A 13,840-nucleotide genomic window follows, 5' to 3' on the forward strand; every position below is an offset into this window, starting at 1 on the left:
ACTAATTTTATTACCGAAAGGGCAAAGAAAATTAGTACGGTTCATAATATAAAATTAATTTCCTTCACCAATCCAAGCATCCTACCAAATATTATAATCATCGATAGGACAATCACAATACCCATATGGATCTTAGTTATCACAATAATAAAACAATCAAAAGAGGGAGATAAAAAATATTTCAACAAAGACAATTTGACACATATAGGGTCACGATAGGCAACCACATATATGTTCACAATTGTCATGAATAAAATTCAAAATATCTTAATTTTCACAATTTGACACACTTGGAATTGCGATAGGCAATCACACAAGTGTGCTTCATTGCCTCAATAAATTGAAATATTTAACAAAATTGACATAGGACAACATTATTGATATAAGGAAAAATTATACCATAAAGAACAATAATAATAATAATTGTCCCAATAAAGTCAAATTTAACAAATGTGTAATAATTCTAGCATATGCTTAATCAATCCAAGAATACCAAGGCAACAAAAAAAAAAAAAAAAAAAAAATTGGTTTTTTTTTTTATGACGTCATGATGACGTCATCACGTCACTATTCATCTCCTTCTCCAGCTGAACACGGCCTGGTGCAGGAGAAAAAAAAATTTTCCTTTTTCGGCCAAAATTTTGGGCATTTTCCGACAAAAAACGCTTAGATTTCCATCCTCAAACACCAAACCTTCAATCTAATCCCAAAATTTGCACAAAAACGCATAATAGGAAGAACCAAAGCAAGCCCTAATTCTCGAAATCCCACCAAACAAGCTCCAAAAATCAAATAAAATGATGGGTTTTGCTTCAAGCAATATTCTCTACAAGTTTCCAACAACAATCGGGCTTGAAAACAGAGAATCAACATCAAACGAGAAATAAAATTCCAAAAAAAATGGCTTCCACAACAGGAAACGGGAAACCCAAAAATTAACCCAAAATTGCAGCTCAAATGTCAATCATGGAAGCTCTGATACCAATTGAAGAAAATTTAGATAGCATAGGATCACATGTTGACATTTAAGCATGCATTGAACGGCAAAAACGGAAACGTTCACCTTGGTTAATTCCGTGAAAGGCCATTTCTTCCTCTTTTCTGGTACTCAGGAAGCTCCTCTAGTGCTTGATGGTGCGAGAATTACAGGTTAACGAGCTCTTCCCTTCTACACCCGGATTCAGTCCAAAACGAGAGTGCGTGCTCTCTTTCAGCCAAAGAAGGAAGGAGCAGGGAGCTTACTAGAGAGAGAGAGCCCTTCCTTTTCTTTTATATATATATATATATATATATATATATATATATATATATATATATATATATATATATATATATATGTATATAAATAAATATATTCATATATATATCACACACATTATTTGGACCACCACTTGACTTAATGGGCCAGTCAAGTGAATTAGGGTGAGCCCATAAAAAATCAAGCAACAATATGTGTCCAGTTCCATTATGGACCACAATGCAAAAATAAATAACACTGATTTATGACATTATTAAATTGATTATGTAAGTCCACACATAAAAATTCCAACACCTAATACCCCATACTTGACAAACCATTTACACATTTGGCAAATCCTAAGTGATACCTACTTAGATTTTTTTTTTTTTTCCCCTCAAATGATTCCCACAATTAAACCCACTTCACAAGGTATACAAGAAAATATTTGATAAAAATAAACCTCCTAATTTGTAATTTTGATACAATGAAAGATAAGAAAACTAGGGTTAAATGGTACATTAAGATGAAATGCAAGTTTTAAGTGTAAGATTTAATCAGTTAACTAACTATTAGTCGTTAGATTTATTATTGTTCAACCAATTCAATCGACTGAGGTTTAACCTTTTATGTCTAAGGTTTTGTTTTTAGAGAGTGTGATAATAATTGAAAGATTTTTTCGAAAACTTTATTATTATAACTCTTATCTTTCATTTTGATTAATAGATTGTTGAATGTTAATGTATTTCATAGACGTAAGATTACATTAATCATTAAATTATATTAAAAATTAATCATTAAATTATATTAAAAATCTTGTATTTTATTTTTATTTTTTGGGATTAACAATAAAGAGAAGCCATCGTAAAAGAGAAGATACCATGTTGCCCAATTTCTTTCACTTGCATGCACCGTACGTGAATAGGCTTTTATACGAGAAATACAACAAATTCAATCCTAGTTGGGTTGTAATATATTGATGAAGTCCTGGAAGTATATTATCATAATGACATGCAATAACTAGGTAACACTTGTCACATTATACTGAGTTGCGACTTACATGAATATGCACTTTTACGCTGAGACTAAAATTGATTCATGCTTATTCACAAAACCCTAAAGTTCAATGCTACATTGCTATTTTCTCCTTAATTTCTATGTTATAAATTAATGCTAACTCTTTCTTATATCTCCATCATAAAAAAATTAATTAAAAAAAAATCTAACATATCACAATTTCTTGAAAAAAAAAAAATTATAGGAACCATATTAATGGAAGAACTATCAAAAGTCTCAAAAATTTTCAATCATGTAAATTTTGTGCAATTTATAAAAATTTTCATTTCTATATTTACGCTAATTCTATCTATTTCAGAATTATATATATATTTCTAGCATAGGATTTATTCATCTAAGATGTTACATTCCAGTGATCCGGTTTTTAAATAGTCTAAACTTTCAAGATTATTTATGAATAACTCATCAGTCTTTCTCATGCTTCTAATCACAACTATATGTCTCCTATCAGTACCAGCTTTGTCGTTCGGTCATGGAAAGATAGTTAAAAATTGATCTTTTGAGCTTCTTTATGTGTTGGCAATTTCACATCAAAAATTTTATTGTATACCCTCAGCTTAAATGTTTCAAATTCTCCCCTCTTTATCATTTCAAAAGTCGTCATGATTAAGGATGGATAAAGAATTGATAATTGATTTAAGATGGTGGATATATATATACCTTGATCTATAAATCTTTACTAATTTTGGAGGATCTTCAAATGCTTTGCCAAATTTAGGGCCATGTTTGTTTTTAGGGAAAGTTTGTAGTTTTGAATAGGGATGACAATGGGTGAGTTCAAGAAAGATTACCTTTGTTCGAGCCTCGTTCTATTTACATAAATCAATTAACTTTTATCCTCATCCTAATAAAAAAATTTAAATGAAGAGATGTAGGTATAAGAATTTCTTATACTTGTCTTGATAAAGTTTTATTTGTTAAAATATTTTTTATTTAATTTTTGTTTTTAAATTATTACATTAAAAATAAATAAAAATTATAATTTTTTTGAAAAGTAACTTTTTTATTTTATATATTAAAATGTGAAAAATAATTTTTTAAATTAAACTATTAAAGAAAACAATACCCAAACTTGCCTCGAGTTAAAAAAAAGAAAAGAAAAAAAATCTCAAATCCACTCTTAATTTATTTATTTTAATTTTAAACTCGTCTCGTTAAAGGTTGAAGCATGTTGAGTATTAAAAAAGCTCATCCCATTAGTCTTCATTAGTTTTAAATCAAAAGTGAGAAATTTTCACTTAAAATGAATTGATTCAATGTTGTTTTTGTCCATACTCTCATTTCGGTCAAATGTCTTGTTTGTGGATATCAAAAAGAGTATAAAATCATGTTTGAAGGGTTCCAAAAAAGTTTAACATGGAGACGGTGGAAAGCTAAGATCCCTAAGATACTAAACAAATGGCCTTGGAGAGGAGTGGAAGCCTTATATTAAGTAAAATCTTGAACTGGACATCTCCTTCATAGTAGATATTGTGATTAGGATTGGTCCATGGTTTTTATCTCTATAAAGATTTTCCACCTTATATTTGCATGTTTTTTGTCTCTTTATTGTTCTTTAATTTTTATTTTTTATTTAGTTATAGAATAAGATTTGTATTTATGAATAACTCATTATTTCCTATACTAGGAGTATTGATTTTTTATCAGCTTATAACTTACATTGATTAAACTATGTAGGAGATTGTATTATTACATGCATGATTTGTAATGTGATCTATATATTTATTAGAAAAATTGAGAAAAAGATAGAATAGAGGAAGGCTACATATATGAGTCATTTTTTGAAAATTTTATAACACCACTATCGACCTCAAGCTGGCTCAGGTACTAATCCACAACTAATATTCACATATCCTGTCAATAAGCAATGTGTCATGCTGAGAAACAACCCTCCATATCATGTACAAAAAACTAATCAAATAATTAATGACACCCATTTTATTTTAAAATTAATTCCAAATTTCCTTAATATTATAAGCTTACAATTTTCTCTTTTGTTTCCATCTTATTGATGTTACACCATTTATTTTAAATTTTATAGATATTACAACTCCAATACTTTGATACCAACATAAAGATTTTTGAAAATTTATATGAGGGCAAACATAACAATGGGGTCCTTACTTGATGTACATTGTTTTTTCATATCCAAAATGTCTTTCACAATCTATGTAAATGTTTTGTACATGGATGACAAGTAAAAATGATTCCACATTGTCAATTTCTGATGGATGTGGGAGAAGAAACTCATTCCTTTAAAATAGAGAATGTATTCCTTTTTACATGGTCCCATGCATTCTTTTTAATTGTGAATACAAAGTAAGCACTAAGAATGGTCTTTCCATTTCTTGAGAATTAAGTGAAATTAATCATCCTAAAACAAATTTATAGGACAATGCTTTGTACATATTCACAAGAAATTGTTGTATACATCACTCATAAAATCAATACAAATGTATGGTGGATAGAGTGCATAGCAGAGGTTTGTTTATTTTTTATTATCTTAGTGATTGACATATTATAAGCATTTAATCTTAACAGTCAATCTTTATATATATATATATATTATATATATATATATATATATATATATATATATATATATATATATTATATATATTTATTTATTTATTTTCAAATTTGGATGAAACAAAATTGAGTTATTAGTCTTTTATCTTGTCTTTTAAGAGTAAAACAAACTATAAAAAGAATTTTAAATTACAAATTAATAAATAATCATGACAAGGGAACCAAAAAATGCAAGACAACATTTTTAATAAAATAATTTTTATTCAAATTTAATTAAAAATTTGTTTTGAAATTATAAAAAAAAATATTTTCAAAAGTTCTTTTAAATTATTTTTAGGTTATTTTCATGGTATGATTTGTGCATATTTAAGTGATCTTGGTTTGTTTAATAAGATTAATTTTACTCACTCCTCTTGAAGATTAGTATAAATATAACTATAGTTAATTTCAAATTTTCTAAATAAGTATATTTGTAGAATTAAAAACTAAAAAGTATTTGAATATTTTTAAAATTATAAATTAATAAAATAAAGAGAGAGAAAAGGCATGAAATCTAGGGATGACAATTTTGTGGGCTACCCAGGTAATCCGCCCTGCTTCGCCCCTATTGGATGGGTATGAAATATAAAAAACGGGTTTGGGGATATTTTAAAAACTTGAATCGGATTTGGGATGGGTATGGATTTTGTTCCAACCCGTCCTGCTCTACCTTGAATATAAATTTACAAAATTATTCTTTAACTACTAGTAAAATGTCAAAAACCTCCTACCACTTCTTCTTCCTCCCTCACACCAACTAAAATACTTTGAAATCAATTCCCTCTGGTTCTTAGTTTAGCCTCAGTGCCTACAACTCCTCTATTGCAACATCAAACTAGTCATAGGCACCAATCTCCTTGCCTTAAATATGTATAACACAAACATCAACTTTAAGTCTTTGTTTGAGAGCACAACTCAAGAGGAACGCAAAAGCCTTTGAAGCAGTGAATTTGATGAAGTTTTGGTTCAAAGATTGGCCTAAAGAGGGATTCAAATCCATGACTAATGTTGACCCATGTTCCCGTTTGGTTCATTGTTCATTATATTCTCTTGGGAATTGTTTAGATAATTTTTTTTTTTTTTTTTTTTTTGCATTAATTTTCAATCATATAAACTAATTATGGGCTTAAGATTATAGATTGTTGTGGTGTTAATTTGAACTTTGCTATTATTTTTTCATAATTGATATATTATCATAATCTCGTTATTTTGCAATGAAAGGAAAGTGCATTTAGGTATGATCAGCTAGGGTTAGGGTTCAATGGACATCCGAGACAAGTTGAGGTGGGGATGAGGTTATTAATCATTTTGTTAACGGGGATGGAAACCAATCAATCTGCCCTAACCTGGGTTACCGAGGATGGGAAATAACTGTGTAATTGCGGATGGAAATCAGATATGTGTAGACCCCAAAATTTGTTATAATTTTATTTTTACATTAATTTTGAGCCCAATTTTGTCAATAAATTTTAAATTCCAATTACATGTGTTTTTTGGTCCACTTACCATTTAATAGCTTTTATTATTTTGTATATTATTTTATTTTATTACTATTACTTTTTTTTATTATTATTATATTCAATTTTATTAATTTTTATTTTCTCTCTCCTCTCTCCTCTCTCTCTTCCTTTCTCCTCCACCTACCCTCACCCACCCATTTCTTCTCTCTCCTTACCACTGGCCACCATTCTCGTATCTCCCTTTTTATTATTTTTATTTTCTTTTCTTTTCCTTTCATTTTTCCCCCCCATTCTTCTCTTTCTTCGCCAAAAAAATTTCCTTCCCCCCCCCCCCCCCCAATTTTTCCCCTACTCTCTCCTCTTTCCTCTTTCCCCTCTCCCCCGTCTCGGGAAAAACAGCCGGCCCCCCAATTTTTTTTTTTTCTCTCTTTTCCCCCTCTCTGCAACTCCACTCCCATTTTATTTTCATCCCCCCATTTTCTACATTTTTTCTCCACAAACGCGGGCGCCCATTTTTATTTTTATTTTTTCCTTCTCCTTTTTTTTTCTCCACTTTTCCTCCCCAACTTCCCACACACGGCCACTCAACTCCAAGTCAACGCCATTCCTAGTGCCCCTCATCCCCCATTTTCTTACTATCTTTTTTTTCTTTTTAATTTTATTATTATTATTATTATTATTATTATTATTATTATTATTATTATTTGTTTTTCAAAAAGCTATCAATCTCACTATCACCGGTAGGGTCACCGGCCAATCGCCGCCGGCGAGCCTTGCCGGCCGATGACCCTTCCCTTTTTCTCTCATTCTCTCACTTCCCCGTATCACTCATTTTTCATTATTATTATTATTATTATTATTATTATTATTATTATTATTATTATTATTGTTATTTTATTTTATTTTAATAGTAATTGTTGTTTGTGAAATTTGGATTGTTGAATTAATATGAATTTGGAGTTAATTTATTGTTGGTAGATTAATACGTAATTTGATTTAATTTATTGTTGGTGAATTAATTTGAAATTTGTTAATTTGGGTTTATGGGTATATTGTATTTGGTGATTAATTTGGGAATGTTTGGATTATATCAATTGCATATTGTTTATTTGGACTTAGGCCTATTGTTAAGTAGTCATTTGTTTGAGCTTATTAGATTGGGTTTGAAATATTATTTCTCTTGATCATGTATTTTTTTATGTGGGCATGTTAATTGATGTGAATTTTGGGGCCCATAATGTGAGTGAGATTTGTTGGATTATTTGAATATTTGATATGGGTTTGGCCGATTTGAATTTTTTAATTTAGACATGAGACAATTGTGGTGTATATTAAACTAGGCTTAGATTATGGAATATTAAATTTAGGTATAGTAGAATTTATTTTAATATATCCAATTTTAGGTTTGGTTGATTGTGTTTGTATCTTTGGTTATTAATTTGGATGTTCTAGGTTAAGACCTATAGTAATTTGGACTCATTTTAATTGACGAAATTTATGGGACTAATTTGAAATTGGAATTTGGGTTTGAATATTTGTTTGAGATTTTATACATCTCTAAATATTTACATTTGTGCTATTTTTGTTTTTGCATGGACCCATTCTGCAATCTTGTTGGTTGAGTACGAATTGATGACATGAACTTGTTGTAAGTTTATTTGGATACATATTTTACTTCCCACTTTTATTTTGTTTTATTTTAATTAGTTCTTGTAAATATTTGTTCGTATATATTTATTGAGTGTGTACAGAATTGAATATCGAACAAATTAGAAATTTTGTTTAAATGAAAGGAAGAATTCAGTAAATATGTTCTAATAAAATACTAATTTTAAAATATTCTTTTTAATAAAAGAAAGTTTTTTTTATTATTTATAAAAATTCAGAAAAATGCATTTAGAAAAATCCAAAAAAAATTGTTTTTAATAGAATTCGAAAAATTGTTTTTAATGACATTGTTCAAAAATTTCTTTGTTTAATAAAAATTGTCCAAAAATTGTTTCGTAAATAAAGTTGTTCCAAAAATTAATTTTTAACAAAATTGTCTAAATTTTTTTTTTCAAACGAATTCTTTTTCCTTAATTAAAATGGGATTAAAAGTGTTTTTCAGAAATAGAGGATTTAAATCCTTGTTTTACTTTTTTAATTAAAATTTCTTTTGCAAATAAAGTTATGTCATTTTAAATAATTTATAAAAATCACTTTTTTAAATGAAAATGAATCTAAATACTTTTGTAAATACAATTGTAAAAATTCATTATTTTCTAGTAAAAGTAAGTAAAAATAATTTTTGTACCTAAATTGAAATTTTGTAATAAATTCTTTTGATACGATAAGTATAAATAGTTTTTTTTTGGAAATTGAATACAAATGAAATTGAGAAAATAAATTGATTCTTTTTTTTTTTTTTTGTAAGTAAATAAATTTAAATTATTAATTCAAAATCATTTTTAATAAAATCCCTTGAAATTTCTTTAAAACTTTTTTTAATATCTTTTATTTATTTAATTCAATAAATTATTTTTCATAATTCTCTTATTATCCATTTTGTATATTTTTGTAATTATATTTCATCATCGTTTTTGTGTATATTGATTTCCATCATGACTTGTATATTGATTATTTTTCTTGGTATTCATAATTAATTAATTAATTACCACAATTTCCTTAATTCGTTTACTAGAGGCCGTATGTATATGGGTTTAGAGAGGTGTTACAGTTCACCACCGTACCTTCCCAATAAGTAACCTGACCTAGTTTTTTTCACAGACCTATTTTTTCTTTAAGAATCACACTTAGGGTTTTCTTTTTTATTTTTTTTCCCTTAAAAAAAAATAAAACAAAAATAAGTGGCGACTTCAAGTCTTTTTCTAAAAATCAAATTTTTACCAAATAAAATAAAGATCGAGTAGAAACGCATGAGCTGAAATACGGGTCCATAAAATGATATGTCCCAAATCAGCCCTGTTGTCATTCATAATGAAATCTTGTACATATACTTTCAACAATAAAGATATATATATATATATATATATATATTATGAAGCTCTTATTTTTTATTATTATTATTTAAGTGCATATTTGGATAAAATTAGAGTAATTATGAAATTTTTATTTGATTATAATTTAAAAGTATGTTTTGGCAATAATTTCAACCAATGTCCTTAAAACTCCAATTTTGGGTTGGTGAGGGCAAAAAAAAAAAAGAACACGAACCAAACAAGAGGGATTAAGGTGCGGTGGGCCCCCGAGAAAAGTGCCTAGGGGGAGCAAAAAGAAAAGCTGGGCTCTGGGGAGAGTAAAAACTGAAACCCAACAGAGGTGGGCCCAAGAAAAAAGTGGCTAGGAGGGTAAAAAGAAAAAAAACTTGGGGTCTACCGGCCGTTCAAGTGGCTCATGCGATTTGGTATTCGATCCAATAGCCCGTATGAACAGGTAATATAACCGATCCTGAATATTATCATTTATTTCCATCTTATATAGATCCACATCATTTGGTTCAATATGATAGATGCCACAATTCCACTGGTACAAAACACCAGGCTCTTGGAATTTTATTGGACTGCATACACAATAATGGGGGACCTCACTTTATATAAACCGTCATCCCACACTAACGAAGCAGAGACCATGTCTTTAACTATCCGTCCTTCAACCTTCAACACAAAAGATAGTTTCTGCCCGATGGATGTGAATGATAAAATGTTTGGTTTAACGTTGATTTTGAGTCCCTTTGGGGCACCAATAACAGTTGCTTTATATGTGGATACTGGTAATCCAACATTTGTGACACTCCTTTTGAACGTGCGAGCGATTGATTCTTTGTAGGGGATGGAAAGAGCAAAGGACGGGTAATTTAGATCCCAAATGGTTCCATTCGTAGCTTTCGAACAGACACTATGATCCCCGGTGACTAGCCGTAGATTCTGAACACTAGATCCTTCTCCGCACAAAAAATTTACGAAGTCAATCTCATCGGCATCATACACTAGACCAGGGTGCACAGCCCTTACAGGATCAATATTGCCTGCACCATATGCAAATTCGGCTTCCGGATTCTTTCTAGCACTCATGGGAGTAGCTGCTTACAAAACACACAAAGGACTAAGATCCATTACTATCACCTTCTTTAATAATTTGAAAGGCCGGGAATAAAATTCAGTCATTACCAGTAGTCATAAGAGCAGACTTAATAGCAGCAGGAGACCAGGTGGGGTGAAATGACTTGATGTAGGCAGCTGCCCCAGTAGCATGTGGGCAAGCCATTGACGTGCCGGATTCTATATTGTATTCCGCTATTCGATTATCGCCAGGTACCTTAGAGATGGGAGAAATTGGTGACCAGGCAGCCAGAATGTGTACACCTGGGGCTGTTAAATCTGGCTGCATACAGTAAGATCGCAAAGTCATCATGAATGTCGAGCTTCTAGAAAGTCTTTATGAACTAAGGAAAAGGGGTCTTTTGGCCTGAGATGTGTGTAACCGTTCTCAACATAGATTAAGAAAAAAAACCCTATGTTTTCTCAAATGGGAGATGAAAATGTTGAATTGGGTTTACATGATATAGAAATGAAAATGTAATAGAATAAATAAGAAGAAAATCAAGAATAATCGCTTAAGCTACCTTGAGAAGGTCGTGTGTAATTGGGTTTGGACCCCTTGATGAGAAGGGGGGTACATATGGGGCCAATGTGTCATTAACCTCAATACTCTTCAAAATCGATGCAGTTGGGTTACTGTTTAAATGTAGTAAGACTAAGACTGAGTACATATATGCCGTACAAATTCTAAAGCATATCACTTGTATAATTTACAGTCATCTCCAAATAAAAGTAGGAAGCTGTGTAAATTGATACCTTGTTGAGCTGATGTAGTAGGCAATTCTTTTACCATCTCCTGCACTAAGACGAGATGCAGGCAAGGGATAAATGCGGCTGAAATCTCTGGGGAGTTGGAGTCCATCCACTATCACAGTCCCAACGGCACCTGCCAAGAATGCACTCCATGCTGCTTCAGACCCACCGCGATGCCCAATGCAAAGGACAATTTTACCCTTCACTAAATTTGGGTTCAGTGAGTTTATTTGGCAAAACCTGCATTTCAGTGATGAAAGTCCTGTAATCTATCACACACACTTTAAAATTCAGGATTTCTAACATACGGCTTTCATTTTCAATGAATTATTTTTCTTTCTTTAATAGTAAGTACCTGGATGTGTTCCCTCTAAAACCTCCTCTAGTATTCGGGGCATCCCCACCATAAATCAAAGGATACATGCCATTGAGCTCAAATGTGTTTATCGAAATTCCCTACACAAAAGGCAATGATATAACCTCCACCTCCAAAAATCAGCTCCACGTAGCTGAAATCTAATTACTTTAATAAATGTTATTTGAAAGTGATGGTTATTAGTCCAAAGTGTGAGCAAGCTTACTTTATAAACCTTCCTGTCACCTAGTTGCACCTTGGTCAAGAACTTCCGATATGTGGTGCTAGCAGCCACGGAAAGAGACCATGGCGAGACATTTGTGACGGAAACAAGGAGAGGTCCCTCGTTACCAGCAGAAGTTGATGTTAGTATCCCATTTTTCATTGCATGAAAAGCTCCGATTGCAGCAGAATCTTCAAAATATTTCTGGGGAGTTTTACCCCCAACTGAAATAGATATTATATCAACCCCATCAGCAATTGCATCATCAAATGCTGCAAGAATATCAGCATCATGACAGCCATCAGACCAACACGTCTTATACACAGCTATCCGAGCTGATGGAACCCCACCCCGTGCGGTTCCTAAACCAAAGCCCATTAGACTTGCCATGCTGACTAAATCCCCTGCCGCAGTTGACGCAGTGTGTGTCCCATGGCCTTCTGAATCTCTTGGGGAATGCAAATCTTTTGGGCTAAATTTTCCATCGCTCTTATAGTACTTGGCTCCAATAATTTTACTGCGATAACATCAGTGGAAAGTTTTGTTAAGGAATAAGGATAGTATTTAAACTTTTGTAACAGGGTATTTAGACACTCTGTTGCAAGTGAGATTTACTTGTTGCAAGTGAAATTGGAAAACCCGCGGCAAGTGCCTTTCCATTTCCTTGGCGGTGGGCCAAATCCTTTATCATCGAAGCTGTCAGACTCTGGCCATATTCCAGTGTCAAGCACTCCTATGATAATGTCGCTTTCAAAACTTGTTCTTTTAACTTGTCGGGGAAACCCCACGAAATCCCACGACGTAGTTGTGTGGAGCTGTTTCTTTTCGTTAGGGAAAACCGAGACCACCCCGTTCATGCCTGAAACTCCAAAGTTAGAGTTAATTTTGTAGCCATTACACGCATGAGAAACTTCAATTAAAGAAAGATTTAAACCCACCTACGCACCTTTCATTTGCTGCATTTCCTCCTCTGTTAGCTTCGCTACAAATCCATTGAAACTCCTTTTGTAACTGCGAACTAGAGAACTTGATGCCCTACCACTGAAAAGGCATTCCATGGGGAAAATTTGGTACCATATATGTAATAAATAAATAAACAAAAGGTGAATTCTGACCTGCCAAAGACTTGCTCCAGCATGTTGGTGTGAATGGCAGACGCCGAGAAATCTCCGGCAGGCTTGGCACCCATGTACACAATATACTCCTGCATCCATAATATATATGTTGGGTGCAAATCCAGTTTATTAACACTACTCAAGCATGATTTTCAGCGCAAGATTAATCTTAATTTTTCCGCCATGCATACATGTATGGGTTCATGGAATATTGACCAAGCCATTAATTAAGAAAAAGCAAGAGAGAGATGGGTGTTTATTGCCTTTCGAACATCATCCTCGGAAGCTGCTGCAGTACTGTGGGTGCTGAGCAGACTGCAGATGAGACTGAGAAGGAGAAACCACAGAAAGGAGTTTTTTTGTTTTGCCATTAGATGATGGTAAGCTATGCGCTTCGTGGTGCTTGGACATCTATACATATATATACACATGAGCCTCCCAATCCTCTCTCTCTTTTAATATAATGTTACACCTTCCAGGACATTTCCAATAATTTGTATTTAAAAAGATAAAAGAATAAAGAGCAATGCACGGATAAATCAAAAGACTCACCAGTCAACCCCCACAATACCAAAGACTTTTTTTCATTAAAAGATATGCCCATCAACATCTACTTTACATCCCTTCCAATAATTCAATCTTTTTTTATTATTATGTCGCTTCTTTTGAGAAAGAATTTTGGTAAAGTTATGAATAAAGCTCAAAGACTATACAAAGAGAGAGAGAATGTGTCGGAGCATGAATCATTACATTAGACTTCATCTTTAGAATTTCATCCCATTATTAATGCCCTTCAATTTATTTTTAGGGTATTATTACCAACTTTTTTTGTAAAATTACCATCCCAAAATCCTATTTAACAATGTTGAATCCTAATTTCTAGCATAGAAATATTTTTCATTTTTTTCTGACTCCAATTATTTAAATAAATTTTATATTCCCATAAATTGTG

At 31.7% G+C, this 13,840-nt stretch overlaps 1 protein-coding gene across 2 annotated transcripts; it reads right to left on the reverse strand.

Annotated features, from left to right (window-relative positions):
• Positions 1–9,778: 9,778 nt before the first annotated feature.
• Positions 9,779–13,289, reverse strand: LOC117928024 (cucumisin-like). Of its 2 annotated transcripts, XM_034847768.1 has the most exons (10): positions 13,152–13,289; positions 12,889–12,977; positions 12,720–12,814; positions 12,389–12,632; positions 11,777–12,290; positions 11,551–11,651; positions 11,199–11,435; positions 10,967–11,078; positions 10,512–10,725; positions 9,779–10,423 (listed from the first exon to the last, which is right to left on the reverse strand). In XM_034847768.1, exons 1-10 carry the CDS (start codon positions 13,257–13,259, stop codon positions 9,897–9,899), a joined length of 2,241 nt encoding a protein of 746 aa, XP_034703659.1. In that variant the 5' UTR covers positions 13,260–13,289; the 3' UTR covers positions 9,779–9,896. The 2 variants fall into 2 exon arrangements, with proteins under 2 accessions (XP_034703659.1, XP_034703660.1); XM_034847769.1 differs by lacking the exons at positions 12,889–12,977; positions 13,152–13,289 and having other exon boundaries at positions 12,712–12,795.
• Positions 13,290–13,840: the final 551 nt, after the last annotated feature.

The sequence above is a fragment of the Vitis riparia genome, chromosome 13 (genome assembly GCF_004353265.1).
Source record: "Vitis riparia cultivar Riparia Gloire de Montpellier isolate 1030 chromosome 13, EGFV_Vit.rip_1.0, whole genome shotgun sequence".
Lineage (NCBI taxonomy): Eukaryota > Viridiplantae > Streptophyta > Magnoliopsida > Vitales > Vitaceae > Vitis > Vitis riparia.

Excerpts from the sequence above, each read along its gene's own strand:
- LOC117928024 (XM_034847768.1), bottom strand. The coding sequence starts at position 13,259 with ATGGCAAAACAAAAAAACTCCTTTCTGTGGTTTCTCCTTCTCAGTCTC. Across the intron at positions 11,436-11,550 it reads TTTAGAGGGAACACATCCAG|GTTTTGCCAAATAAACTCAC; the intron begins GTACTTACTATT and ends ACTGAAATGCAG. Across the intron at positions 10,726-10,966 it reads TTACACACGACCTTCTCAAG|CCAGATTTAACAGCCCCAGG; the intron begins GTAGCTTAAGCG and ends TACTGTATGCAG.